We start from the raw sequence: 27,311 nt of genomic DNA, 5'->3' as shown, positions 1-27,311 counted from the left end.
ATGGTTACTCTCTCAGGTGGGTGTTAGCGTGTCATAATCTCTTGGACCAATAGCGTGAGTTTTCCGCATTCGACTTATACAACTGACATTATAAAATACCCGAAATTATACAGTAAAATCCCAAATTATCCACAGGAGAACTTATTCGCGAGTATATACGATAGTTACATTTATATAGGGGTAGCATGGTGGTGCAGTGGTAGCGCTGCAGCCTCACAGTAAGAAGACCTGTGGTTCACTTCCCAGGTCCTCCCTGCGTGGAGTTTGCATGTTCTCCTTGTGTCTGCGTGGGTTTCCTCCCACAGTCCAAAGACATGCAGGTTAGGCTCATTGGCGATCCTAAATTGTCCCCAGTGTGTGCTTGGTGTGTGTGTGTGTGTGTGTGTGTGTGTGTGCCCTGTGGTGGGCTGGCACCCTGCCTGGGGTTTGTTTCCTGCCTTGTGCCCTGTGCTGGCTGGGATTGGCTCCAGCAGACCCCCGTGATCCTGTAGTTAGGATATGTTGGGTTGGAAAATGACTGACTGACATTTATATAGCGCTTTACATAGACAGTGGGAAGCCACTTTAACCACCACCAATGTGTAGCACCCACCTGAATGATGCAACGGCAGCCATTATTGTACCAGTACCCTCCCCACACATTACCTATTAGGCACTGAAGTGGTGAGAAAGAGAGAGAGATGATCAGAGACAGGGGATGATTATTGGGACAGAATGAACAAGGCCATGATGGGTAATCGAGTAAGGACATAGAGATAAACCCAACTATTTTTGAAAGGTGCACCGAGATCTTTTATGACCACATATAGTCAGGACCTCCGTTTTACATCTCATCCGAAGTCTGCAACATTTTTAGAGTATAGTGTCCCTGTCACTTCACTGGGACATTGGGATTCCCACACAGACCACAGGGTTAAGTGCCATCTGTTGGCCTCACCAACACCTCTTCCAGCAGTAACCCAAGCTTTTCCTAGATGGTCTTCCGTCCAAGTCCTGTAGCTTCAGGTGAGCTTCCAAATTGCTTCAGGTTGGATGACCTGTACTGAAGTGCAAGTGGGGTGGCTGCTGAAAACATGAAACATTTCCTTCCCGGACTTCTTGCCCACTGCTGACACCGCAGGATAAAGTGTGGGTCATCGAACTATTAGCCTTGCACTTCTAGAATTTAAAGCCTTAACTGCTTGGCCACACTGCCTCTATAAGGTAATCTTCACAAAATATAGCATCCTTCCATCCCAAATCATGTTTCTAAGACCGTACTCTACAGTTGTTTCCAAAACCAGAGCCCTGGCAGGCGACGTGACTTGCCTGAGTCACTGATGGAAGTCACACTGGGAGGCTGAAGTGACAACTGTGTTTTTTCAGTCCAGTGCCTTACCAGTAGTGGGTAACCTTTTACTTGTATCTCCGTTTTCTGAATCCACTTTTTCCATTCCAGTATCATAAGAAGTCAGAGTCCATGATGGTATCCTCAACAGAAGACAGGAAGGAACCTTGGATGGGATGCCCATACATCAGACAGTGCAGTGCAGTGCAGTATAAAGCAGGTCAATTTAGAGGACGCTGTTAGCGTAAAGGCCATGTCACTTTTGATGACTTTTTTCAGTCTTACCTGCCATTTACGTAACCTTAGTGAGTTGGAGGCAAACTTTGATGCACTTCCACGAAGTAAGATGTCTGACATACCCAGTGACCCATTCTAACTAGTCCAAGACTAGTTTAGGCGGAGTGGTGGCTCTGAGGCTAGGGATCTGCACTGGCAATCGGAAGGTTGCTGGTTCGAATCCCGTAAATGCCAATAGGGACTCCGCTCTGTTGGGCCCTTAACCTGCAATTGCTGAGCGCTTTGAGTAGTGAAAAAAGCGCTATATAAATGCAAAGAATGATTATTATTATTATTATTATTAAGACTCGCTCCAGTTTGATGTTGTCAGTTCTGTGTTTATGACAGCCGACAACCAATGAATGCTCATCCAGAAGTACAAGTACAGTACACCCCCAAAATTCGTGGGGGTTACGTTCCTAGAGCACCTGCAAATTGTGAAAAACAGCGAATTTTGGATATGGTTAAAAAAAAAATGCCTGTTTTTATAGTTTAAACCCTAAATATGCCCCCAAAACACTTTAGGTAATGTATTAAGCCGAGTTTGAAATTAAATTAAAGAAAAGAATGTAAAGGTAAACCCGTATACTGTACAGTACTGTACTGATATGTCACCCGCAGTGCTAGAATGTGAAATACAGATGTTACCGCTGTATGTACAGTAATTCAGTGTGTTTTCATTTCCAGAAGCCATAGAAGGTGCAGGACGTTTCAGTGGCATCTTGGGGCTGACTGCCACATACTTGGGGGTTAATGCATGCCTGGACGCCAAATACTTTTTTGCTGCACTTTAAGTAAACGTCACAATTCACAAAGAAAAAGTGAAATTTTAATACAACACTTTTTTTTTTTTTTCATGAAAACAGCATCACAATTACTGTAACTGCTAATGAACTGTAAAAACTATTGGAACAATATGTACAAAGTGCAACTGACGCCATGGCTGAAATCACCGAGCCAACTGCCCTTGAACTGGCTGCACTCAAGCACACAGAGGTAAGCGCTGATGCTGGCAGGCTAGTCTAGTGTTGCGGCTCAACCCCAGAGACAGTCAGGCTGCAGGGTGTCGCACTTGGGTCACAGAATTGCACAGAAACACAGGAGATTGTAGAGACAGGAACTTTATTCAAACACTTCAAACAAACATGTCTCTTTCAGAAGTAAAATGAGTGCAGTATGCAGTTAGTTATCAATTAAAGAATAGACAAACATCATAGGGGAGCACAACCTCCAACAGGAGCAGAGGATGGTCTGGGGGAGGAGAGAGAAGCAAAGCAATCAGCCAAAAAGGACAGGTGCTGTTCAGGCTTTTAAGTAAGCGTAGCGTCACGTGAGAAGCATATCATGTGACAGAGCAGCCACAAGTAAGCCCGAGAAGACGACGATTTATTTATTTTAATGGTGGAGATTCCAGGGACGCACTCACAAACAGAGACAAAAACAAAGCAATCTGGTAATCAAACAGCAAATAAAGAATGCAATGAAAACAAATGAAATAATAAATGAAAACAACGATCCCACCCCTGTTCCCCTTACGGCGATTACACATTAAATGCAACAAAGCACCAACAAAACACACACTGTAAATCATGAAAAACGTTAACGGATGAAATGTAATGATGAAAATAGATAGTCCAGAGATCCGCACGTTGAATGTGAATGTAAAGATCATCCTACCGCTACTTCTTGAAATGGTGAAGATGGGTTCAGGAGTTCTTCTTTCTTTGCGGGATGGCCATGAATCCACTTAGTCCTCATGTACATAGGCAGACAATGCAGACGCCAACCATGAAACGATCCAGGACAAGACGAATAAGTACAGGTAACCCAGCAGAAGGCAGACAGACAGGAACTTGAAACACAAATTAGAAAAACTTTTTTTTTTTTTTTGCTTTTGGTCACCGGCCCACTTTTTAAAAGCTGTGCTGACATACTTTGACCGCAATAGCCCCAGCACCCTCAGCAGGAGACCAATCAGAGCCACTGCTGGGAGTTGCAGTCTCAAATCCTATTGGCTACTTTCACCATCCCAAGCCGCATTTTCCTCTACAGTTGCTTCCTGTTCTCCTTACAGTACAGTACTGCCACGAAAAAAGCCATAAATATTGCAGAGGATTTTTGTGATTTCCGCATATAATTAGATTCTAAGGAAAAATTTGCGAATGACTGAGGCTGCAAACTCTGAACCGCGACTTCGCAGGGGTCTACTGTACAATGCATAGAGCGCAGGAACGAGGAATTAAGAAGCATGGGGGCTTCAGACCTCACAAAACGAAGAGTAGCTCACTTGTCTGATGTCTCGTGTTTTACATACTGTGATAGAATGAAAAAAAGAAAGGAAAAAGGGCTGAACTCGACATACCTGATAACCCTTCGTACAGCACAGGCTTCATCAGACAGCACACTATTGGCAGTCAAGAAACAAGGCTGGAGGGTCAGGACACATTCATTAAATGTGAAATGGTCTCATAACGAGATGAGCAACCACAGTTGAGAATTATGACATACCTCACAACTAGACGTTGTGTAAAGTGACATCGGCTTTAACTACTTGGCTATGATGCCTGTATAAGGAACTCTTTGCTCTATTTATGTTTCTATGATCATGTTTCTAAGATAGTACTCTTCAATTATTTCCATAACCAGAGCCCTGGCAGGTGATGAGACTTGTTTGAGTCACAGATGGAAGTCACACTGGGGGCTGAAGTGACCACTCTGTTTTTACTCTGCTTTACCAGTAGTGGGCAACCTTACACTTTTCTCTTTTTAAATTAATTTAAAGTCCAAATCCATTGGCTTCTTGTGATACTAGAATGGAAAAGTCCATGAAGGCAGAAAGAAACCTTGGATGGGACCACCATACATCACACAGTACACTGACATTCACACATAGCAGGTCAATTTAGAGGATCCCCATTAACTTGACTTGTATTTTCTTAGGGAGCTCAAGAAAAACTGCAAACCCACACAGACAGTGAGGGGTCCAAGAGTTAAACCCAAGTCTCAGGTGACAAGAATGGTAGGAACTATAGCCACCTGCAAACATCACTCTTCACACACTCCTTGTCATCCCAACATGAAAATTCTAAGCATGGTGTTTGCACTCTGCTACATCCCCACATTCCACTGGTCTCCATTGGAGTTAAGTTGCTGTGGGAAGTGCGTTATAAACTGCCATCCCTGCTACGTCTTATTACTGAAGCATTTATGATTTAGGCTTTCAAAAGTACAGGGAGATTCACTCGAAAGAGGCCCTGAATATTCTGTTGTAACTACTGTTCATATGAAGCAATCTGATCCAAAAAAATATGCTCTATACCTTGACGTCTGTGTAATCGATTGCATTACATGTGATGCTGGAAGTGGTTTCCATTTTCTGCCAGACACATTTCGACGTGGTGCTCCATGTTCCTGAACGTATCGGCAAGCATCTCAAGGGGAATAGCAGCACTTTCATGTTGGATGTTTTCCTTCAAATCTTCCAAAGTGCGAGGCTTGTTCCGATAGACTTTTCCTTTGAGCAGACCCCAAAAGAAGATCCGTCAACCGTGGTGGCCAAAGACCCTTTTGAAATGACCCTGTTGCAGAAGAAGGACTCAGTTTCTGCCATGCTCCTGGCTGAGTTGATTCTGACATCGCTTAAATGAATTGGTGACCCAGTAGGTTTGCACCATGAAGACGAGCTCCTCAGTACTGTACACCACCATCCTGATGAGAAGTCGAGTGACAGAGAAGGGATACGGGTGGTAGGCACCCAGAAGTTGCAAACGGAGGTTAAATGTCGTGACGGCTGTCCAGCGCCTACCTCATCGCTCCGACTCTGGGGCATCCTGGTTTGTTCGAAGCTCCATATACTGAGGAGCACATTGCACGTTGTTTCGTTCAGATTGCTTCGTCCTAGTAGGAGTTATTACAGAATATTTGGGGCCTCCTTCAAGTGAATCTCCCTGCATTTTCACTTGCGTCATTAGTTATTTTCCAGTTTGTGCTGTTTAATGTATTGTGTTGCCGGGTGCAGGAATGACGGGTCTGGAAACCGCAAGGAAGTTTTGGGGAGTCAACCGGGTTTTCCCTTTTATTGTCTGTTGACAATGGGGGAAAAAAAATGAAACAAAAGAAATGACACTCTTTGGTGTGCGCCCCGTATGCCGGAATTCAGTAAACAAAAGTAGCCGGTTGCAGTCTCCTCTAGTGGAGCTCTGTCCCACAGGTCACTTGAGCCCGTCATGGTGCTTTCTTCTGGGACACCCAGGGTTATATGGTGGCTGGACCTGGAAGGGATGGGGTCAAATGTCTACACCAGGAAGCTTCTTGGCACTGTGGGGGAAAAAAGGAGATGACAACGTTGGCAGCAGCACCCCCTCTCATCTCATTTGGTTACTACATACATTGACTGAGGTCCTCTGACGCACATGTGTGACAATTGTTTAAAATCTAAGGACATGTTTTTGCTTTTTTTGACCCCTGTCCACATTAAAGTCCTCCACCGTAAATGTTCGTAGTTTATATGCATTTGCTAACCAGTGACATTCCAGGTTTTTATCACATTTAGATTCATTCCCACACTGTGGTCCTTAAAGATGACTAAGTAGGTGTCTGATTCTGATGTTCCATAAATAGAGTTGATCTTCCATCTAAGACAAGTCTTGGCACAATGGTGGTCTTCCAAGGTAGTTGTGCTTCTGTGTACCTAACGCCCTTCCTTATGCTGCTTTTCTAGCCCCCCATGTCCAACGCCAGGAAACAGGTGATAACTGAGGCATTCCGGAAACTGGACAAGACAGGGGATGGCATAGTGACAGTAGAGGACCTGAGGAACGTTTACAATGCCCGGCATCACCCCAAGTATCAGAACGGAGAGTGGACCGAGGATCAGGTGTTCCGGGCCTTTTTGGACAACTTCGACTCTCCATACGACAAGGACGGCAAGGTGAGGAGGAAATGCGTCACCCGCTGGGGGTCCCTTTGCTGTTAGGAAGGAGGGCGAGGAGGACACATCTTTCACAGATATCCTTTTGTCTCTTTGGGTGCCAAATCTGTTCTTCACAGGAGCCTTTTGTAAGAACACAGAACTTGACCCAAGCCTAGCCTGCCGGTGCCTGCTTGCAGACTAATTGTCTTCTTCCATTTTTCTTTTAGGAAGCATTCCTCTAAAAAAAATGTAAGTTTATGGAAAAGTCAGATTCCTTCATTCCGTCTGCCACCCTAACTTTGCCATTTATAGGACACACGTACCCACCAAAACGTGCCAACCACTTCCCTTTGCCATGTCAAATATTTAACACTCAAGACTGAGTTTATAACTATTTTACAGAATTATAAGAATTCTTATAAATTTACTTGACAGCAAGTAACACAATTATTAGAAGAAACTGCTGTGTCTATCAATATAAGTACCATACATAGTTAAGGGGGCACTTAAGGAATAAGCAGCTATTAACAGTCTGTGGAATATTATTAATTAATTAATTATACTACTTGCAATAATACATTTTTTAATATGGTAGGGATCTTGAAATGTGTTATGAACGCCTTTCCCTTATTTTATATCCTGTAAAAAGGGTAATGTTTTGTGGCACACATCTCCTCATTTTATTAGATATTAAGGATTTAATTTATTAGAGGGACCGCTGTTGTCATGAAAGGCACTACATTAGCACCACTTTTTGCTTTTTTCTTATTGATGAACAAGAAGAAATGCCCCTAAAACCGAGGTCTTCAATGACAGCCCTGGAGCGCTGACTTAAGGTTCTCATTCTAACCCTTTTCTTAATTCGTGTCCAGTTTTTGTTGCTAATGAACTTCTTTTCCCTTTATTTTAATTGACTTGTTTTTTTAAGATTCACTCCTCTGATTTGCTTCAGTTTTCTTCTTAGACAAAACCCAAACAGAAATGAGATGTGAAGAAAGCCAACGGATGACCAGCTAAGTTGGGGTCTCAAACATCCTCTAATTCTTCTTCTTCATCTTTTCCCACTTCTGTGTGGGGTTGATGTGCCTGATCAGCCTTCAGCATGCAGCTCGGTCCTGCACCCCCTCCCCACTCAAGCCCTTTTCCTTCAGATCTTCGTTTTATTTTATCCATCCGTCTTTGCTTTGGCTTCTTTTGCTTTCACTTCCCCTGGACTTCCACTCCCATCACTCTTTTGCCCAGATATTCTTTGTCTCTCCTCATCACATGTCCACATTACTTCATCCTGCTTTCCTATACTTTCTTAGCTGTCTCTCCCACTGTTGTTGTACCTCTGATTGTCTCATTTCTTATTCCAGTCTTTTTTTGTAACTCCACACATCCATCTCCACATTCTCATTTTTGCCACATCCAACTTCTTCTCCTGCTGTTCCGCCTTTACTGCCCATGTCTCAGCTCCATACATCACTGCTGGACTTACCACTGCCTTCAAAACCTGACCTTTAGCCTTTGTCTTAATTCTTTGATCTCACAATATTCCTGATACCATGTACACTGCACCCTGTGGGTTATCTCTGCGTCTAATTCTCCATCTTGGTCTACCACTGACCCTGCATATTTAAACCACTTCACTCAATAGCTCACACAGCAGGCTAACTTCTGAATCCCGATAATCTTTAAACCTCAGATATTCTGTCTTCTTCTTATTTATCTTCGATCCTCTATCTTCCCAAACCCTTCTGCATTCTCCCATCTTCCTCTCCACTTCCTCTTTCATTTGGTGCTACACAACACAATGTCTTCAGTAGAAAGCCTGCACCAGGGGGGATTGGACTTTTATTCCATGAGTCCACAAATCCATAACCAGACAAAGAGATAAGAATTTCAAGAAGATCCCTGTCCTAACTGGGGTCTTCTCTGGGTCCTCACTCCCTCATGCATATCCTGGACAATCCTCACACACTTCTGTGGTCCTCCTTTCTCTCTGTTGCACCTCCAGACATCTTGATGTGCCCCCCCCCCCCCTATCATAACCCTTCTCCAAATCAATAAATAACATATCCAGATCGCAGTCAGTCAGTCATTTTCCAACCCACTATATCCTAACTACAGGGTCACGGGGGGGGTCTGCTGGAGCCAATCCCAGTCAGCACCGGGCGCAAGGCAGGAACAAACCCAGGCAGGGTGCCAGCCCACTGCAGGGCACACCCACACACCCAACACAATTCAGGATCGCCAGTGAGATACAGTGGGAGGAAACCCATGCAGACACGAGGAGAACATGCAAACTCCATGCAGGGAGGACTTCGGATGAGATGTAAAACGGAGGTCCTGACTATATGTGGTCATAAAAGATCTCTGTGCACCCTTCAAAAACAGTTGGGTTTATCTCTATGTCCTTACTCGATTACCCATCATGGCCTTGTCCATTCTGTCCCAATAATCATCCCCTGTCTCTAATCGTCTCTCTCTCTTTCTCACCACTTCAGTGCCTAATAGGTAATATGTGGGCAGGGTACTGGTGCAATAATGGCTGCCGTTGCATCATTCAGGTGGGTGCTACACATTGGTGGTGGTTAAAGTGGCTTCCCACTGTCTATGTAAAGCGCTATATAAATGTCAGTCAGTCATTTTCCAACCCACCATATCCTAACTACAGGATCACGGGGGGTCTGCTGGAGCCAATCCCAGCCAGCACAGGGCTCAAGGAAACAAACCCCAGGCAGGGTGCCAGCCCACCGCAGGGCACACACACGCACACACTGGGAACAATTTAGGATCACCAATGAGCCTAACCTGCATGTCTTTGGACTGTGGGAGGAAACCCACGCAGACACGAGGAGAACATGCAAACTCCACGCAGGGAGGACCTGGGAAGCGAACCCAGGTCTCCTTACTGCGAGGCAGCAGCGCTACCACTGTACCACCATGCTGCCCATATGCATATCTTCCTGCCTCAAACTCTAACCAGTTTCTTAGTTATTATTTAACCCGTTATTTAGTTCCATGGCTTGCTGGTGCTCCGATTCTTCCACATGTCCAACATTGTTGATTTTCTTTCTTCTAAGAGCACCGTCCAAATGTTTTGAGGACCTGAGCAGATCAACATCACTGAGATCTTCACTTTTCTTTATTTTCAGATATCGAATGATGGGCACCGATTGACTGGTCATGTGTTGGCTCATTTTGTATCTCATTATTGTTTGGCTGCTAATTAAGGAAAGAAAAAAACTGCCCTTAACCCAGGGGTACTCAGTGATGGTCCTGGAGGTCTGCAGTGGCTGCACATTTTCGTTACCATCAATTTCGTAATTCAAAGTCAGGCCTAACAGATAATGAAATTGTGTGTTTAATTATATGGTTTGTTAGTGCTTTCATTCTTTCAGGACAAAAATTTTATACATTTTTTTTTTTTTTTCATTTCTGAGAGCTTTACCCATATTTGTGCGGTCCTTCACTTCTCTTATTTATTTCAAGACATTGTATTAACACAGATCCTTTCATGATGTATATACTCGACTTCAAAAGGAAGTGCGTCAGCTGCAGAGCTGCTGGTTCTTTGTCATTTGTACCCCATTGTTAACTGATGGTGGGTTAAGAAAACGGACAACAATTAGAGCCTGAATGCAGCTGTTTAAAGCTACAATAGGCAATTAAGGGCTCTAAATCGTAACAAACGAGTTATCTGATCCCAAAAAGCATGACGGTTTAGTATTAACCTCTTTAGGGTTGCAGTTTATTCCAAAAAAATATGTAAAATGCTTTTTTTTTTTTTTTTTTTGGCACGAAAAATTACATTTTTATTAAATCCATCCATCCATCCATTTTCCAACCCGCTGAATCTGAACACAGGGTCACGGGGGGTCTGCTGGAGCCAATCCCAGCCAACACAGGGCACAAGGCAGGGAACTCAAAAGTATAATGATGATACAAATAATAATAGTGATGATGAATACAAATAACAATGTGAAATGAACAATAATAACAAAAATAATAACAGTAATATTACCATAACCGTTTGACTCATTTTGAGATTATAATTGTGTGGTAAATCTTAAAGCACCGGTGAAAGACACAATCCAACGTCATAGTCGGGTCAATAATTGTGTGTTTCTTTTCGGATTTTCGTTCAGATTTATCAGTTTTTGAACAGCACACTGCACAAGTACGAGTTGGATTCTGTTTTTTTTTTTGTGTTGGTGGTATATAATCATCAATAAAATGTCTACCAATATAGTGGCGCAGTGAGTAGCGCTGCTGCCTCACAGTTAGGAGACCTGGGTTCGCTTCCTGGGTCCTCCCTGTGTGGAGTTTGCATGTTCTCTCTGTGTCTGCGTGGGTTTCCTCCCACAATCCAAAGACATGCAGGTTAGGTGCATTGGCGATCCGAAATTGTCCCTAGTGTGTGCTTGGGGTGTGTGCGTGAGCACCCTGCGGTGGGCTGGTGCCCTGCCCGGGGTTTGTTTCCTGCCTTACGCCCTGTGTACGCTGGGATTGGCTCCAGCAGACCCCCGTGAACCTGTAGTTAGGATACAGTGGGTTGGATAATGGATGGATGGATGTCTACCAATAAGATGCTCTGTATTGATCCGCGATATGCCGGGTCGAACGCGTCTCTTTAGCGGTAGTGTGCTCGGTGGATGTGCGGCGAAGATTTGTTCTTCAAGCTGGCATGTAAAGTTTGCATGAGACTCCGTTTCGCCTGCTTTTTGTTTGTAGAACACGAATGCACTCCACTTGCATCGTTCCACCAGATGACGAAATCTCTTTTTGTAGTATTTCTTTCTTTTGTTGCCTCTGCATAACGGGATAGAAAGTAAATTCTTGCTCCGCGTAATCTTCGCTGCACATCGTGCTGTTGTAGTCGAGCACACCACAAGGCTTCGTAACTTGTATGCCATCTTTTTCCTGTCCAGTGACTGTAGCTGCCTTATGTATGGTGCTAAGAAGACAAACATCTTTCTTGTTTTTCCATTTTAGCGCAAACACTTTACCCTTTTGCCAAACTACTAGGGCACCTCGCTGTGATTTAGCTCTGCCAAAGTTTTCAAAAATGGTACGACGGTTAGGACGGACTGTTAGATATGGGTCAGTCTTTCTTTGCACCAAGATGTCAAATAGCTCTGGCAAAGTATAAAAGCTGTCCATCATTACACTATTGAGCAAAACATCTATCAAATGGGCGGAGTGGTGGCTCTGAGGCTAAGCATCTGCACTGGTATCCCAAAGGTTGCCGGTTCGAATCCCCGTCACTTCCAAAAAGCCACTGCTCTGCTGGGCCCTTGAGCAAGGCCCTTAACCTGTAATTGCTCCAGGGGTGCTGTACAATGGGTGACCCTGCGCTCTGACCCCAAGGGGTATGCGAAAACTACCAAATTCCTAATACAAGAAATTGTATAAGGCGAAATAAAGAACAAAGTCAGCATCGATGGTGTAGCAATGCCGTACCGATTGTATTTCTGATCAAATGTTGTCCCTTTTTCTGTGTACAGAACCGACTTCCAAATGTATCCCATTTTAGATTCACAAAGCTCGTAAAACTTTATGCCAAATCTCGTTCTTTTTGATGTGATGTACTGTATCCATGACAGTCTGCCTGTATAAGCCATGAGACTTTCATCAATGCTGTCATCATGGTCCAGAATGTAAGTGCTCTGAAATTTTGCCTGGTATATCTCCCAAATTTTCTTCAGTTTGGGTGCTGGATGGGTATTTTAATCAAAGTCTCCATTGTTGGTAAAGTGCAGGTATTTCATAATTAGTGAAAACCTGCACTCGGACGTAATAAAGTATCTATCTATCCATCCATCCATCCATCCCAAAGAATGGCAATACCGACCGCACTTTTACAGCCCGAGTGATTCTCAGTTCTAACGCTTATGCAAGATGCATCTGTACAGCTGCTCTAGTAACGCTTGGGCCTAGCACTAAGGAGATTAAATACACGGTTCATATCAATCAACCGGTTAAAGCGAAACCCTGCAGCCATTGTGGACCTCCAGTTGATTACCTCTGCCCTAACCCCTCTGCGATTTCGATTCTCAGTAAACAATAAGTAGTTTCGGTGAGAACACGTTTTGATTTCATGTCTGGTAATTCGCAGAGAAACCAGACAAACAAACAAGGACTTAACAGAGACAGCCCTAGTCAGAGTCACCAATGACCTTCTGATGGCTGCTGACCAGGGCTCTCCATCACTCCTTATCCTCCTGGACCTCACAGCTGCATTTGATACGGTAGATCATAATATTCTCCATCATCTTCACTATACAATTGGACTTTCTGGCACTGCTCTGGAGTGGTTCGAGTCCTATCTTACAGATAGGGCTGAGTATTTGGCCTTGGTGGATGCTAAATCTCGTACCCACACTGTCACCTGTGGGGTCCCACATGGATCGGTCCTTGGGCCGACCCTCTTTAATATCTATATACTATCCCTGGGTCACATCATCCGCAAGCATGGAGTTTCATTCTATTGCTATGCAGATGATATGTAGCTCTGTGAGACTGGATTCGACTTCTCTTACACCTCCATCAACTTTTCCTCTTGCTTGGATGAGATTGAGGCCTGGATGTCCAAGAACTTCCTCAAGCTGAACAGCACCAAAACTGAAGCTCTTTTAATTGGCACCCCCCATCAGCTTCGTTCCTCTGTAAATTGTATTTCCTTTTCTGACCGTACCATTGCCCTCTCCCCTTCAGTTACAAATCTGGGTGTCAAGTTGGACTCCCATCTGTCATTTGATACACATGTCCATCACCTCAGTAAAATTGCATTCCTTCATCTCCGCAATATAGCCAAACTCCGTCCCTACCTCTTGCTCTGTGATGCTGATAAGCTGGTTCATGCCTTGGTCTCCTCCAGACTGGACGATTGTAATGCACTCCTCATCGGGATACCCAACGAGAGCCTTTAAAAGATGCAACAAATTCAAAATAGTGCTGTAAAGATCCTGATGAGGGTGTGGAAATAGGAACACATTTCACCAATCCTTTGGTCACTTCATTGGCTCCCTATCCATCTCTGCATCGCATCTAAACTCTGTTTGTTTAGATAGATACTTTATTAATCCTAAGGGGAAATTCACATACTCCAGCAGTTTTACTCACCAATGTATCCATGGAACTGCTCCACAATATCTCAAGGAACTCCTTCTATTACAATCCACTACAAGAAACCTCCGTTTTACAAATACCTACCGCCTTCGCCCCCCTGTGGCCAAACTTCATACAACGGGTGACCGAGCCTTTGCAGTGGCTGCTCCACGGCTCTGGAATGTCCTACCAGAGAGCCTGAGAACACAGCAGATTGTGGGCCGTTTTAAAAAACGGCTAAAGACTTTTCTATTTAGGAAAGCTTATTAACAAGAATGCTATAATTATTGTTGTTTTATCTTGCTTTGCCTTTGTTTAAACTTTTCATGTTGCACTTTGAGATTTATTGCTAATGTAAAGTGCCTTATAAGTAAAATGCATTATTATTATTAACTAGATGAAGGCGTACAGCCTGAACGGTTCTAATCTAAGTCCAGACAGCGAGCTTTGTATCCGGAGGGTAGCCTTTGAGCAGTTACAGATTGCAGTCTTTATCTTCTTAGGCCAGCGAGACTCAGTCACAGGCAGGGGTGCAGCACAGACCTCTGGGCCCATACATAAGCAGTCTCTGTGGGCCCCTTCTTCTCAAACAGAAACTTTTCATTCCATGCTTCAAGGCCCACCCACCGTGGACCCGGGGTAGTCATTACCCTTTCTCCCATCCACTACGACACCCATGATCACAGGTGGCCAGCCTGACAATTAATGATGAAGAAAATACATCCAAATATCTGAGAGTGTAATGGTGGCTCTGTGGCCCTGGTATCTGGAAGGTTGCCACTTCAAATCCCAATACTGTAGAATGGATTTTTTTTTTCTGTTAGGCCCATAACCTGAAAGTGGCTCCAAGGGGGCTGCATTATGGCTGACCCTGTGCTCTGATCTTCAAAGGTCATGCAAAAAGACAACATCTCCTTGCAGATCGATAAAGTATATCACATCTTCATTTTAGTGCAGTGCCCCTTGGATGAGCCTTTTGGAAATTCACCAGTAAACAGCCTAAGAATTATATCAGCTGAAACTGGAAAACTGGATCATACTGGTCTGAAACAAAAAAAAATTGTTTTTCACTCCTGTCAAAAAGTTTAGGGTTTCTTTATAGATTTACAGTTGTTGAATCCAACTGTGGCAACAGAACTGCTGTGTCACATCCGGTTTTTGAGAGGTGAACACTATTTTATAGAAAAAAGTAATTTTAAAATTATTTATTTAGAATTAAACATAATTTAACATTTGACATATGATTGTTTTAAATATAATAATTACTTGCAATAAGTAGTTTTTTTCCCCTCTTATAATCCCCGGAAGGTGTTTCACAGTGGAATTACTAATAAATGTCCGTCAGCACAGACTCCCACCACTTTTCAATCCATCTGACCAATGTCCTGGTGGAATCTCTCCCCGTATTGCTCCAATTGAGTCCATCCATCCAATATTATAATCAGTTGTAAAATGTGTACTGTTGGTGATACAGTGCATCTAGAAAGTATTCACAGCGCATCACTTTTTCCACATTTTGTTATGTTACAGTCTTATTCCAAAATGGATTAAATTCATTTTTTTCCTCAGAATTGTACACACAACACCCCATAATGACAACGTGAAAAAAGTTTACTTGAGGTTTTTGCAAATTTATTAAAAATAAAAAACTGAGAAATCCCATGTCCATAAGTATTCACAGCCTTTGCTCAATACTTTGTCGATGCACCTTTGACAGCAATTCCAGCCTCAAGTCTTTTTGAATATGATGTTACAAGCTTGGCACACCTATCCTTGGCCAGTTTGGCCCATTCCTCTTTGCAGCACCTCTCAAGCTCCATCAGGTTGGATGGGAAGCGTCGGTGCACAGCCATTTTAAGATCTCTCCAGAGATGTTCAATCAGATTCAAGTCTGGGCTCTGGCTAGGCCACTCAAGGACATTCACAGAGTCGTCCTGAAGACACTCCTTTGATATCTTGGCTGTGTGCTTAGGGTCGTTGTCCTGCTGAAAGATGAACCGTCACCCCAGTCTGAGGTCAAGAGCGCTCTGGAGCAGGTTTTCATCCAGGATGTCTCTGTTCATTGCTGCAGTCATCTTTCCCTTTATCCTGACTAGTCTCCCAGTCCTTGCCGCTGAAAAACATCCCCACAGCATGATGCTGCCACCACCATGCTTCACTGTAGGGATGGTATTGGCCTGGTGATGAGCGGTGCCTGGTTTCCTCCAAACGTGATGCGTGACATTCACACCAAAGAGTTCAATCTTTGTCTCATCAGACCAGAGAATTTTCTTTCTCATGGTCTGAGAGTCCTTCAGGTGCCTTTTGGCAAACTCCAGGCGGGCTGCCATGTGCCTTTTACTAAGGAGTGGCTTCCGTCTGGCCACTCTACCATACAGGCCTGATTGGTGGATTGCTGCAGAGATGGTTGTCCTTCTGGAAGGTTCTCCTCTCTCCACAGAGGACCTCTGGAGTTCTGACAGAGTGACCATTGGGTTCTTGGTCACCTCCCTGACTAAGGCCCTTCTCCCCCGATCACTCAGTTTAGTTAGGCCGGCCAGCTCTAGGAAGAGTCCTGGTGGTTTCGAACTTCTTCCACTTACGGATGATGGAGGCCACTGTGCTCATTGGGACCTTCAAAGCAGCAGAAATTTTTCTGTAACCTTCCCCAGATTTGTGCCTTGAGACAATCCTGTCTCGGGGGTCTACAGACAATTCCTTTGACTTCATGCTTGGTTTGTGCTCTGATATGAACTGTCAACTGTGGGACCTTATATAGACAGGTGTGTGCCTTTCCAAATCATGTCCAATCAACTGAATTTACCACAGGTGGACTCCAATGAAGCTGCAGAAACATCTCCAGGGATGATCAGGGGAAACAGGATGCACCTGAGCTCAATTTCGAGCTTCACGGCAAAGGCTGTGAATACTTATGTACATGTGCTTTCTCGTTTTTTTTTATTTTTAATAAATTTGGAAAAACCTCAAGTAAACTTTTTTCATGTTGTCATTATGGGGTGTTGTGTGTAGAATTCTGAGGAAAAAAATGAATTTAATCCATTTTGGAATAAGGCTGTAACATAACAAAATGTGGAAAAGGTGATGCGCTGTGAATACTTTCCGGATGCACTGTATATTCCAATACATTCTTTAGAATCCTTCCTTAAACTCCTACACATTATTTCAAGTTTGAGTGTTATAAGTAAGTTGTATTCAGTTGGTTAGGGTGTGGCCTTTATAACTGTAAGAACCCTAACTCGGCAGTAAAAGAACTGTCAAGGAGTAAGTGAAGAGTGTTGGGAAGAGTAAAGATGAGCTAAAAGATACATAGAGTGAAATAGAAACTGCTTTGCACCTGAAATTTATTTAAGTTTATATGTTTAAAGACGCCAGTAACCTCCCAAAAGTAACAGGGACTGCTAAGGAGGTACTCAGAGATTTGGAAATTTATATAGAGAGAGAGACGTGTAGCTCAGATTAAACAAGTTAACATATCACCAGTACCCTTGAGTACTAAAGATGGTTAATAAGTGTAAATATAAACTCTGACTGCACACTGGAGAAATTCCAAAGGTTTGGAAAATGGCAAATCTTATCCTGCATGTTAAAGAGGGTGGTTGGCCAGATCCAGACAACTACAGGCTAACAAGCTTAACGTGCATCAGAGGTAATTTAATGGAAGGAATTATTTAGGAAAAGATCGAGCAGCATGTAGCGAGAACAGGAGTGTTAGTGAACAGTCAGCATGAGTTCAGACAGGGAGGTCCCAGTCCACATCTTTTCAGACAGGGAGGTTGTGTGTCACCATTATGCTTTAAGGAAGCACACAATCGCAAGATAAGAAAGCTGCATACGAGATAAGAGAGCTAATTGATTATGCACCTCTCTTATCACGTGCTTTTGTTGCTTCCTCAGAAAATTCCAGTATCTTCTTAACCCATGCTGACTTGTCTCTGATACTTCTGTTCTTGTCATGTGCAGCTCATTATTTTTCTTAACAATCGCTTCTATTAGTAGCACATCAGTAATCGCTCTTGTTTTAGGAATTCAATGTTTTGGGCTCAAGTCCTACTCCTGGTTAACAAGTTCTCCCAGTGGGGTTTGCCTCTAACATCACTAAAGCTGAGTAAAGTTGGTTGAGTTGATGATTCCAATTTTGCCCCTTTGTATTCGTGAGTAGGCTTTGAGACGACCTTTTATCTTGTCCTGTGCCATTTCCTACTTTGCACCCAGTCCTGCCAGAATAGACTCCAGGCTACCTGCTACCATGAATTGGATAAAGCATGTTTGAGATTGTCATGTTATACTGTGTTATGTTTGTGACCCTCCTTGTCTGTGCTCACAGGTGACACTGGAAGAATTCACAAACTACTACAGTGGAGTGAGCGCCTCCATCGACAGCGATGGCTATTTTGTTGTGATGATGAGAAATGCATGGAAGCTGTAGGCTGCTCAGGCTAAGTTCAAGCCATGGTAATGAACATTCATCTTCTTTTTGTACTCATTTTTAATGATGTGTTTGCAGGATGGCCAGAATTGTGCAGGAGACTCACAAGCTACTGGAAAGGACTGTTTTACTTTTTCAAATGATTCCAAGTCCAGTCTCTGTGCCAGTGACTAACTAATATGTCTGTCTGCATATCCATTAGGAAACCTTCAGCCTCCAGCTTAAAACTGCTAACATCTCGACTGGTTGCATTCAGAGACCTTTTTTTTTTTTTTCAGATACACTGACGTCAAGGCCAGACAGGTTTCATTTGATAATGTTTAATAAAACACTTGACATTTTAGGTCAATCCAATTGGATGTTTCATTCAGAACTGTGCTTTTCTCTTCTTTTATCACACTTTCCAGGAATTCTGTTACAGAGTTGGTGGTGTGAGTTGTTTCAGCGAGTGCCCAGTGCCCAGCTTCTCAGCATTTAACTGAAATAATTTGCTGTTTTGCGAAATTTTCCTAATTTCTAATTGTTTTTAATGATAATTTTTTCTGTAGTTAAAAAAAAAAAAGTCAGTTATTTCTTCAAATCTTATATATAAACATCTACGTGTGGAAGTGTGTTTGTGTGTGTCCGGCCCGGAAGTGCGAGGCTGCAGCAATGAAACTCAATGAAAGCGACTCTGTCACCAAAGTGAAAACCGCCGACAAAAGAGAAACTCGCTTAGCCGCTAATACACACGCAAGGCGATAACATCGACAAAATGAAACCTCAGAGGAGAGAGAAACTCGCTTAGCTGCTGACAGACAATGAAGGCGAACACTTTTGCAAAATGAAACTGCCGAGGAAACAGAACCTCGCTTAGCTGATAATACACACGCGAGGCGATAACATCGACAAAATGAAACCTCGGAGGAGAGAGAAACTCGCTTAGCTGCTGACAGACAATGGAGGCGAACACTTTGGCAAAATGAAACTGCCGAGGAAAGAGAACCTCGCTTAGACATTAATACACACGCGAGGCGATAACATCGACAAAACAAAACCTCAGAGGAGAGAGAAACTCGCTTAGCCGCTGATAGACAACAGAGGCAAACCCGTCGGCAAAATGAAACTGCCGAGGAAACAGAACCTCGCTTAGCTGATAATACACACGCGAGGCGATAACATCGACAAAATGAAACTTCGGAGGAGAGAGAAACTCGCTTAGCTGCTGACAGACAATGGAGGCGAACACTTTGGTAAAATGAAACCTCCGAGGAGAGAGAACCTCGCTTAGATGCTAATGCACAACCGATGCGATTGACTGAAGTGCCAGAATCTATGGTTTCTAGGAGCCCGGGCTTTTTACAGCATGGGCTTACACAGCTAGGTATAGTATATATGAAATTATTACATAACATATTCTTTGAAAACAAAGCTTCTATTATGCAATAAAGCACTAAGGTCTGTGAGTCCAGTTCCTCAAAGATGATCTGATTGGTCAGCTTGACTTTGATTTTGCAATGAAAGAGGAAGTGTTAGTGTGAGACACACAAGAAGGAGTAAAGGTGCATGCTGACAGAGACGCCTTCAACTCAGAATGTGTAAAACCAGATGGGAGGGGAGAAAGGCGCCTCAAAAATAACGAGTCTTTACAGGAACGCACTTGAGAAAGAGAACGCCAGTGAAGAGACGTTCATACAGCCATGAAGACAGAGGAAAGTCACTGAAGGTACACACAGAACAAGAGAGAGAAAATATTTTTAAATTATTCTATTACCTGTCTTAGACAGGTACCACTGATATTTTTTATTATATATTTAAGAAAACCACCTTCTCTGTTCTTGACATTTACAGTGGAGCAGATGGTGCTTGTGATCCAAACGTGAAAACTTAAACTTACCAAATACATGCAGTGTCCAAGTCAAAGCAATATCAAGTATTTATGTGTGTCTTGAGATTGTACACATATTGTAAAACCACATATCCATGCCATTTTATGACGGGGGGAAAAAAAATGCAAAAAGCAAAACATTTTTGTGAGATTCGGCCATTTTAAATTAGGCCCGGCTATGTGCTTCACCTCACTGCTCGTCTTCCCCCACAGCATCCTTTCAGCCCCAGGGGTGCAGTTTCCTCCAGCGTATGCTTTTCACCTCAAACAATTGTCTGTTATAGACCACAGTTTCTTAAACTATGGGCTATGGGTTGCTGGTGTGGGGTCACGAAGGATCGTGACTCATTGTAATTAATGGGAATTGGTTGTGAACGCTTTTTGATGTCTCTCACAATGGGTCACCGCAGGTACTTGAACATGTTGCCTGCCTGCAAAATGTGTGTAAAATGTAACACATTACAAAGCAACAGTTTTATTATCAACAGTAACTCTGTCAAAAATGTAAAGAGACTGTTAATTACTTTATTTTGACCAGCAACATGACTAAAAATTTGCAATTGAATGAGAGTCCTAGAAGCATGGTACCTCGCACAGTTCAGGCCTAGAAGCATGTGTTGTAAACATAACATATTTCTTTGTGTCGTCCATTCTTGTTGCACACAGCATATTTTAGTAGTTGGTGATGGTTTGCGCTCAGTGGGTGGCAGAATGTCCACATAGTCGGGTGGCTTGTGACAAAGAAACCACTTTGGGGCAGAGATCCACATCAGTGCCAGACCTTACAGGCTCCACATCATCCAATTGATTGCCACTATCTGGACCACTGCCATTATCATCCAAATAGTAATCTTGTAACAAATCCATCCATCTCTTATCCAACCTGCTATATCCTGACTACAGGGTCACGAGGGTCTGTTGGAGCCAATCCCAGCCAACACAGGGTGCAAGGCAGGAAACAAACCCCGGGCAGGGCGCCAGCCCACCGCAGTGTAACAAATCTAGTTGTTTTGAAATATTAGCAGTTTTATATATTTTTTCACAACAAGATAACTACAAACTGCTTATTTATTACTCTAGCTGCGTCAACCCTACAAGGGCCTTGAGTTCTTTAGTATGGGGTCTCCCCCTCCATGATTCACAGTGACATTTGTCTTTCTCACTTACTTTCCCAACCTCAGCAACTTTTGTTATCTAACATAATAACAATTTGCTCAAAGTTTAAGATCTTAAGTGCTCAAAATTACTGCACCAGATATGCAAATGTTACAAGAATACAGTTATTTGCATAATGTAATAAAACCCAAGAGCAACAAAATATTTACAATAATTTACAGTGTCCCACTTGAATACCAATCACCCCCAGTAATTACAAAAGTTCTGTACTGCTTACACACTTTTTCTGTTGGGAGCCCCAAACCGTACCTTGACAGTGTGGTAGTTAAAAACTTAAAAGAAGGTCTGTCCCCTTCACTTGAGATTTTTACCTCAAACCAAATAACAAAACAAAGAAAAGGCAAAAATACGCCAACCTTATTTTCTATTAGCTTTCTTGTGTAGGCCTTAGCTCCAATTTGGTATACTGTATCTGTGACTCTTACCCACGCAACATTTTGGAAAAAAATGGGAAATGACGACACCTTTGATCAAAGAGGGAAATGCAGCCAAATCAGCTAAGCGACGACTCTCACGTATAATAATTAATATCACAGAGCCATTATTATAATGTGTGTTTAATGAGACAAACATATTAAGCCTCAGAACTGATCAATACGACATACAGACTGAATTTTAGTTCCATTTTAAGAGGGCCAATGCTGTGTATTTGCACTGAAGAACTTTTTTATTCTTGTTCATCAGTTTAAATTGGTTACCTGTTGTCACTTCTCGGAGAACTCACTGGCTGGATTATCTCTGCCAAGCTTCAATCTGTCGTGCACCACTGTACTGGAAGCCATTAACTGACCGGTGAGGCACTACATGGTATGGGTGCACATACATAAAAACATACTTTTCGCAACATAAAATGACAATTTGTCGCAGTGTCTGGTTTACTGCACACATATTGCAATAAGGGCACCTTGTGAAAATTAAACTCCCTTTGTTAACTGTTAAGCAGGTGGAGTGGTGGCTCTGAGGCTGGGGATCTGCACTGACAATCAGAAGGTAGCCGGTTCGAATCCCGTAAACGCCAAAATGAGACTCTGCTCTGTTGGGCCCTTGAGCAAGGCCCTTAGCTTGCAATTGCTGAGTGCTTTGAGTAGTGAGAAAAGCGCTATAAAAATGCAAAGAATTGTTACTTTATTGATGTCTTGGAGCGTTATAAAGGCCTCGATTGGGTCCCTATGGAGTCTTCTCTGCTCGAGACCAAGCAGGATTAATTCTCAAAGGCTTGTCAGAGTATGACATGTTCTTAAATCCCGGGATGCACCTTGTTGCTGTCTTCTGCACAGCTTCAAAAGGTTTCGGCTTCCTGCTTAAAATTTCGATTACACTGTAATGATCTTTTTCCACATTTGTTTGTTGCTAACTTTCATCCATCTTAACCCAAATCTCTGTCATTAAGCAAGGACAATGACCACCCAAGACACAATTTGTCATAGTGGACCATCTGTGTATAGCAAAGCAGCTAGAGTCAATGAGTGGTGGGGTTTGAACCCGTGACAGTTTCACCCCACCTTACATTAAGCTCTAAGCTAATGGCTGTTACAAAATGAATGGTGTAAGTGAAACGAAACAAAGCAGAAAGTTTTGGGGGATCCACCCCGTATATTGTCGGCAACACAAAGTACAGGTAGTCCCCAGGTTACGGACATCCGACCTATGACTTACGAACGAGGATGCAGCTGCGACGCATGCACCTCAGTAACTGCCACTCCGTCATCTTCGGCCTGGGGATGCTGCAAGCGGTGGCTGGAGGGGGGTGATTTCGCTGCTCGCGCAGTGTAGTGTCCCTCGGGCAATTCCCGGAGGCAAGCGGTGACCCGTGGTCCATAGTCACTGGGGCCACAGCTATTGCTCATGTGCAGGATGACGGATCGCTGCCCGCCCACTACGCCGCCGCAGCTACTGCTCCTGACTGGACGCAGGCTGGATGGAGCGGACGGGGGGCGTTTCACTGCCCACCCAACACACACAGCTGGTAATGCTGCAAGCGGTGACCCAGTTGTGGCTGAACGGGGCGGCATTGTAGTGTGCCTTGGATGGCTGCCTGTTGAATTGGGGTTGGGCAATTCTCTACCCACCTTTGTTCATGCCATGTTCGTTCTCGGTGGGCGGACACTGCAGAGAGCATACTGTAGTGGAGGTGACTGTGATGTGGGCTGGTGATGAACCCCCCCTCGCCGCCCCCATTCATTCTCAATAGCAAGCCTGCTTGTACTGTTACAAACATAGCAGGAAGTTGTCTCTCGTCAGTACATCAGACATGTTGATGACGGGTGCCATCCTGCTGTGATAGCGTGTACAGTGCTGTGCAGAAGAGCTCATCTTAACCTTTTGTCTTCACCCTTCAAGAATGTCTTTGAAACACAAATCTGATGCAAGTGCTGGTGAAACAGTAAAGAAGAGAAAAACCATCACCATGGAAAATAAAGTAGAAATAATAAAAAGGTCAGAGAGAGATGAAACTCTATCATTCATTGGCAGAGCACTTGGTTACAGTTGGTCAACAATAGCATTTATTAAAATAATGTACCTGTTCCGACTTGCATACAAATTCAACTTAAGTACAAACCTACAGTCCCTATCTCGTACGTAACCTGGGGACTGCCTGTAATCGTATTGAGAATCGTCAACACGGACTGAGCCAACATAAAGACTGATGTTAAGGGTGGAGGGATCAGTCTTATAGGAGCTGTACAGGAAGAGGTGGGTTCTTAGGTGGAAGTGAGGTCAGTAGGTGGGCGTGGTCTGGCAACAGAAGTGGGTGGAGTTCTAGGTTGGCTTCCCTTCTGATAATCTGTGGAAGAGGGAGAAAAAGCATCAGTGCAGTTTGTTAACCCTCAGCTCAGCATCTTATCCCCAGTTAAGCACTTAGACTACCTCCCATTCGTGTGTGTGACAATGGCTAAAACAATCTAGCGGAGCAATGCCTGGTGTGTTGTTTTTTCTATCCTTTAGCTTGGTCTCCCTTCTTGACACACCCAAAAACTTGACCTGCTTCTCTCGTAGGTGTTCAGCATCTCCTTCTCCCATTTCAAGGTCACTTTTTTCTCTTTTATTCTTTCACAGGTCTCCAAGGATGAGTTTTTAAATTACTACGCTGGAGTGAGTGCCTCCATTGACAGTGATGCCTACTTCCTCCTCTGCATGAAAACATCCTGGGGGGTTTAAAGGTTTGGAAAAGTGAGGACACCAATAAAAAGTCTTGTGCTGATTGTTGTGTGATCATATTCTTTAAGTTGTGGCCCAAAAAATAAAAAAATCAAAAGTCTGCTGGTACCAACTGTGGTAGAAAGGTAAGATCTTAATAAAGAAAGAAACGTCCTCTAACAGGACAAATCAGTAATCGGGCAGGAGAAAAGCTGTTCATGGTATCTTTGAATAACTCCTCGGCAAAATGCCTTAGAGGGAGCAATTCTTCAAAAGCAGTCTGTTAACAGCAGAATGGTCAGAATGATCAGAGAAACAAAGAACGGAGGTTCATTTTATAAACTATTAAATTTACATACAGTGTCAATCAATGCATACATTTACTCTGGTTGGTTCATTTGTTTAAACCCAAATGACTTACAGTCATATGACAAAGTTTGGGACCCCCTCTCAGCCTGCATAATAATTGACTCTCCTTTCAACTAAAAAGATAACAGTGGTGTGTCTTTCATTTCCTAGGAACATCTGAGTACTGCAGTGTTTTCCGAACAAAGATTTTTACTGAAGCAGTATTTAGTTGTATGAAATTAAATCAAATGTGAGAAACTCGTTGTGCACAAATGTGGGTCCCCTTGTAATGTTGCTGATTTGAATGCCTGTCACTGCTCAATGCTGATTACTTACAACACCAAATTGGTTGGATGAGCTCATTAAGCCTTGAACTTCACAGACAGGTGTGTCCAATCATGAGATATAAAGGGATTTAAGATGGTCAATTACAAGTTGTGCTTCCCTTTGACTCTCCTCTGAAGAGTGACAGCATGGGATCCTCAAAGCAACTCTCAAAAGATCTGAAAACAAAGATTGTTGAGTCTCGTGGTTTAGGGGAAGGCTACAAAAAGCCATCTCAGAGGTTTAAACTGTCAGTTTCTGTAACTGTAAGGAATGGAATCAGGAAATGGAAGGCCACAGGCACAGTTGCTGTTAAACCCAGCAGGTCTGTCAGGCCAAGACAAATACATGAGCGGCATATGAGCAGGATTGTGAGAATGGTGACAGACAACCCACAGATCACCTCCAAAGACCTGCAAGAACATCTTGCTGCAGATGGTGTATCTGTACATCGTTCTGCAATTCAGCACAATTTGCACAAAGAACATCTGTATGGCAGGGTGATGAGAAAGAAGCCCTTTCTGCACTAACGCCACAAACAGAGTCGCTTGTTGTATGCCAATGCTCATTTAGACAAACCAGATTCATTCTGGAACAAAGTGCTTTGGACTGATGAGACAAAAATGGAGTTATTTGGTCAGAACAAAAAGCGCTTTACATGGCGGAAGAAGAACACACATTCCAAGAAAAACACCTGCTACCTACTGTCAAATTTGGTGGAGATTTCATCATACTGTGTGGCTAGTTCAGGGACTGGGGCTCTTGTTAAAGTCGAGGGTTGGATTAATTCAACCCAATAGCAACAAATTCTTCAGGATAATGTTCAAGCATCAGTCACAAAGTTGAAGTTATGCAGGGGTTGGATATTCTAACAAGACAATGACACAAAACACAGTTGGAAATCTACAAAGGAATTCATGCAGAGGTAGAAGTACAATGTTCTGGAATGGCCGTCACAATCCCCTGACTTGAATATCATCGGAAATCTATGGGATGATTTGAAGCAGGCTGTCCATCAAATTGAACTGAACTGGAGAGATTTTGTATGAAGAATGGTCAACAATACCTCCATCCAGAATGCAGACACTCCTCAAAGGCTATAGGAGGACAGCATCTTGAGGCGGTTAGATTTACAAAAGGAGGCTCAACTAAGTATTGATGTCATATCTCTGTTGGGGGGCCCACATTTATGCACCTGTCTAATTTTGTTATGATGCATATTGCATATTTTCTGTTAATCCGATAAACTCAATGTCACTGCTGAAATCCTACTGTTACCATAAGGCATGTCAGATATTAAAAGGAAGTTGAAAGCTCAGCCAATGATAAACAAAAATCCAAAGAATTAAGAGGGGTTCCCAAACTTTTCATATGACTGTATATAAAATAAAAGTCTGTTATATTATATTCTGGTTCTTCTTACATCTTTGAGTTGAGCCTCCACCCTTGACATTTCTGTGCAGGTAACAACTGTCCATTCTTGTTGTTTACAGGACATCTGCTGACTTCTTAGTCATCTTTCAGTACATTTTGTTGTTCACTTGAACTTCAGCTGATTTCTGACATTTATTAACCCTTTATGCTGTTTCTTTAAGGTCAATGCTCTGTTACTCTAAGATTATTCTTCCACACAATTGCTTCACTGTGGTCATTTTAAACTGGACTTGCAGTGCCATCAGAAAGCATTCTGAACCTTTTTCACATTTTGTTATATTGTGGCCTACTGCTAAAATCATTTAAATTCGTTTTATCCCTGATCAAACAGCATTCAAAACCCCAAAATTAAAATGTTAAACCAGGATCTTAAGACTTTGTGCCAATTAATTAAAAATAAAAACCTGAACTATCCCATTAACACCAGTATTCAAACCCTTTACGAAGTACTTCGCTGAAGCCCTTTTGGCTTCCATTCCAGGCTGGAGTCACGTAAGAAGCTTAACACACCAAGATATGGAGAATTCTTCTTTGCAGGTCACCCTCAAGCTCCATCAGGTTGGGTTGAGACCATCGGTGGACAGTTATTTTCAAGTCTCTCTAGAGATGATAGATTTGAGGCATTCTGACAAAGGCTACATATTAATAATACAAAAGGGGAAAGTCGAGTAAAATATCACTCTACCAAGACAAACCACTGGTCCACAGCTCAAAATTGAAAAGGCCAGTTTTAATTTATAATTGCCGCACTCGCGGCTTAGAGGGGGTGTGGCAGGTCATCCAGAGTGTTCCCAGGATCGTCAGGATGCGGGTGGTCCTCTCTTAAGTGCACAGGGGAGGAGTTGTCCGCAACCGTAACTGTTGCCAGGATCTGCTAATCGCCACACCTGATCCACATCCCCGTAATATACGAGGGCAATCCCAAAAGTAAGGTCTCCAAAGCGGTGGGGACGTAGAGAAACTGTTCGTACGGCTGTTGGCCACACCA

The 27,311-nt window shown here is 43.2% G+C and overlaps 1 protein-coding gene across 2 annotated transcripts in view; it reads left to right on the top strand.

Annotated features, from left to right (window-relative positions):
* The window catches only part of LOC114662854 (calcyphosin-like protein), a 34,121-nt gene extending 9,839 nt beyond the window's left edge, over window positions 1-24,282 (top strand). The window contains exons 4-6 of one of the 2 annotated variants that reach the window (XM_051935029.1): window positions 6,324-6,533; window positions 17,935-18,062; window positions 24,137-24,282. In XM_051935029.1, the coding sequence (XP_051790989.1) occupies window positions 6,324-6,533; window positions 17,935-18,036 (312 nt within the window). In that variant the 3' untranslated portion in view covers window positions 18,037-18,062; window positions 24,137-24,282. The remainder of the gene's footprint in view (window positions 1-6,323; window positions 6,534-17,934; window positions 18,063-24,136) is intronic. The other variant, XM_051935031.1, reaches the window with a different exon arrangement.
* The last annotated feature ends 3,029 nt before the right edge of the window (window positions 24,283-27,311 follow it).

This window comes from Erpetoichthys calabaricus, chromosome 12, assembly GCF_900747795.2.
Source record: "Erpetoichthys calabaricus chromosome 12, fErpCal1.3, whole genome shotgun sequence".
Classification (NCBI taxonomy): domain Eukaryota; kingdom Metazoa; phylum Chordata; class Cladistia; order Polypteriformes; family Polypteridae; genus Erpetoichthys; species Erpetoichthys calabaricus.
The sequence above is the reverse complement of the archived record's forward strand: the minus strand, read 5'-3'. Positions and strand labels throughout refer to the sequence as shown.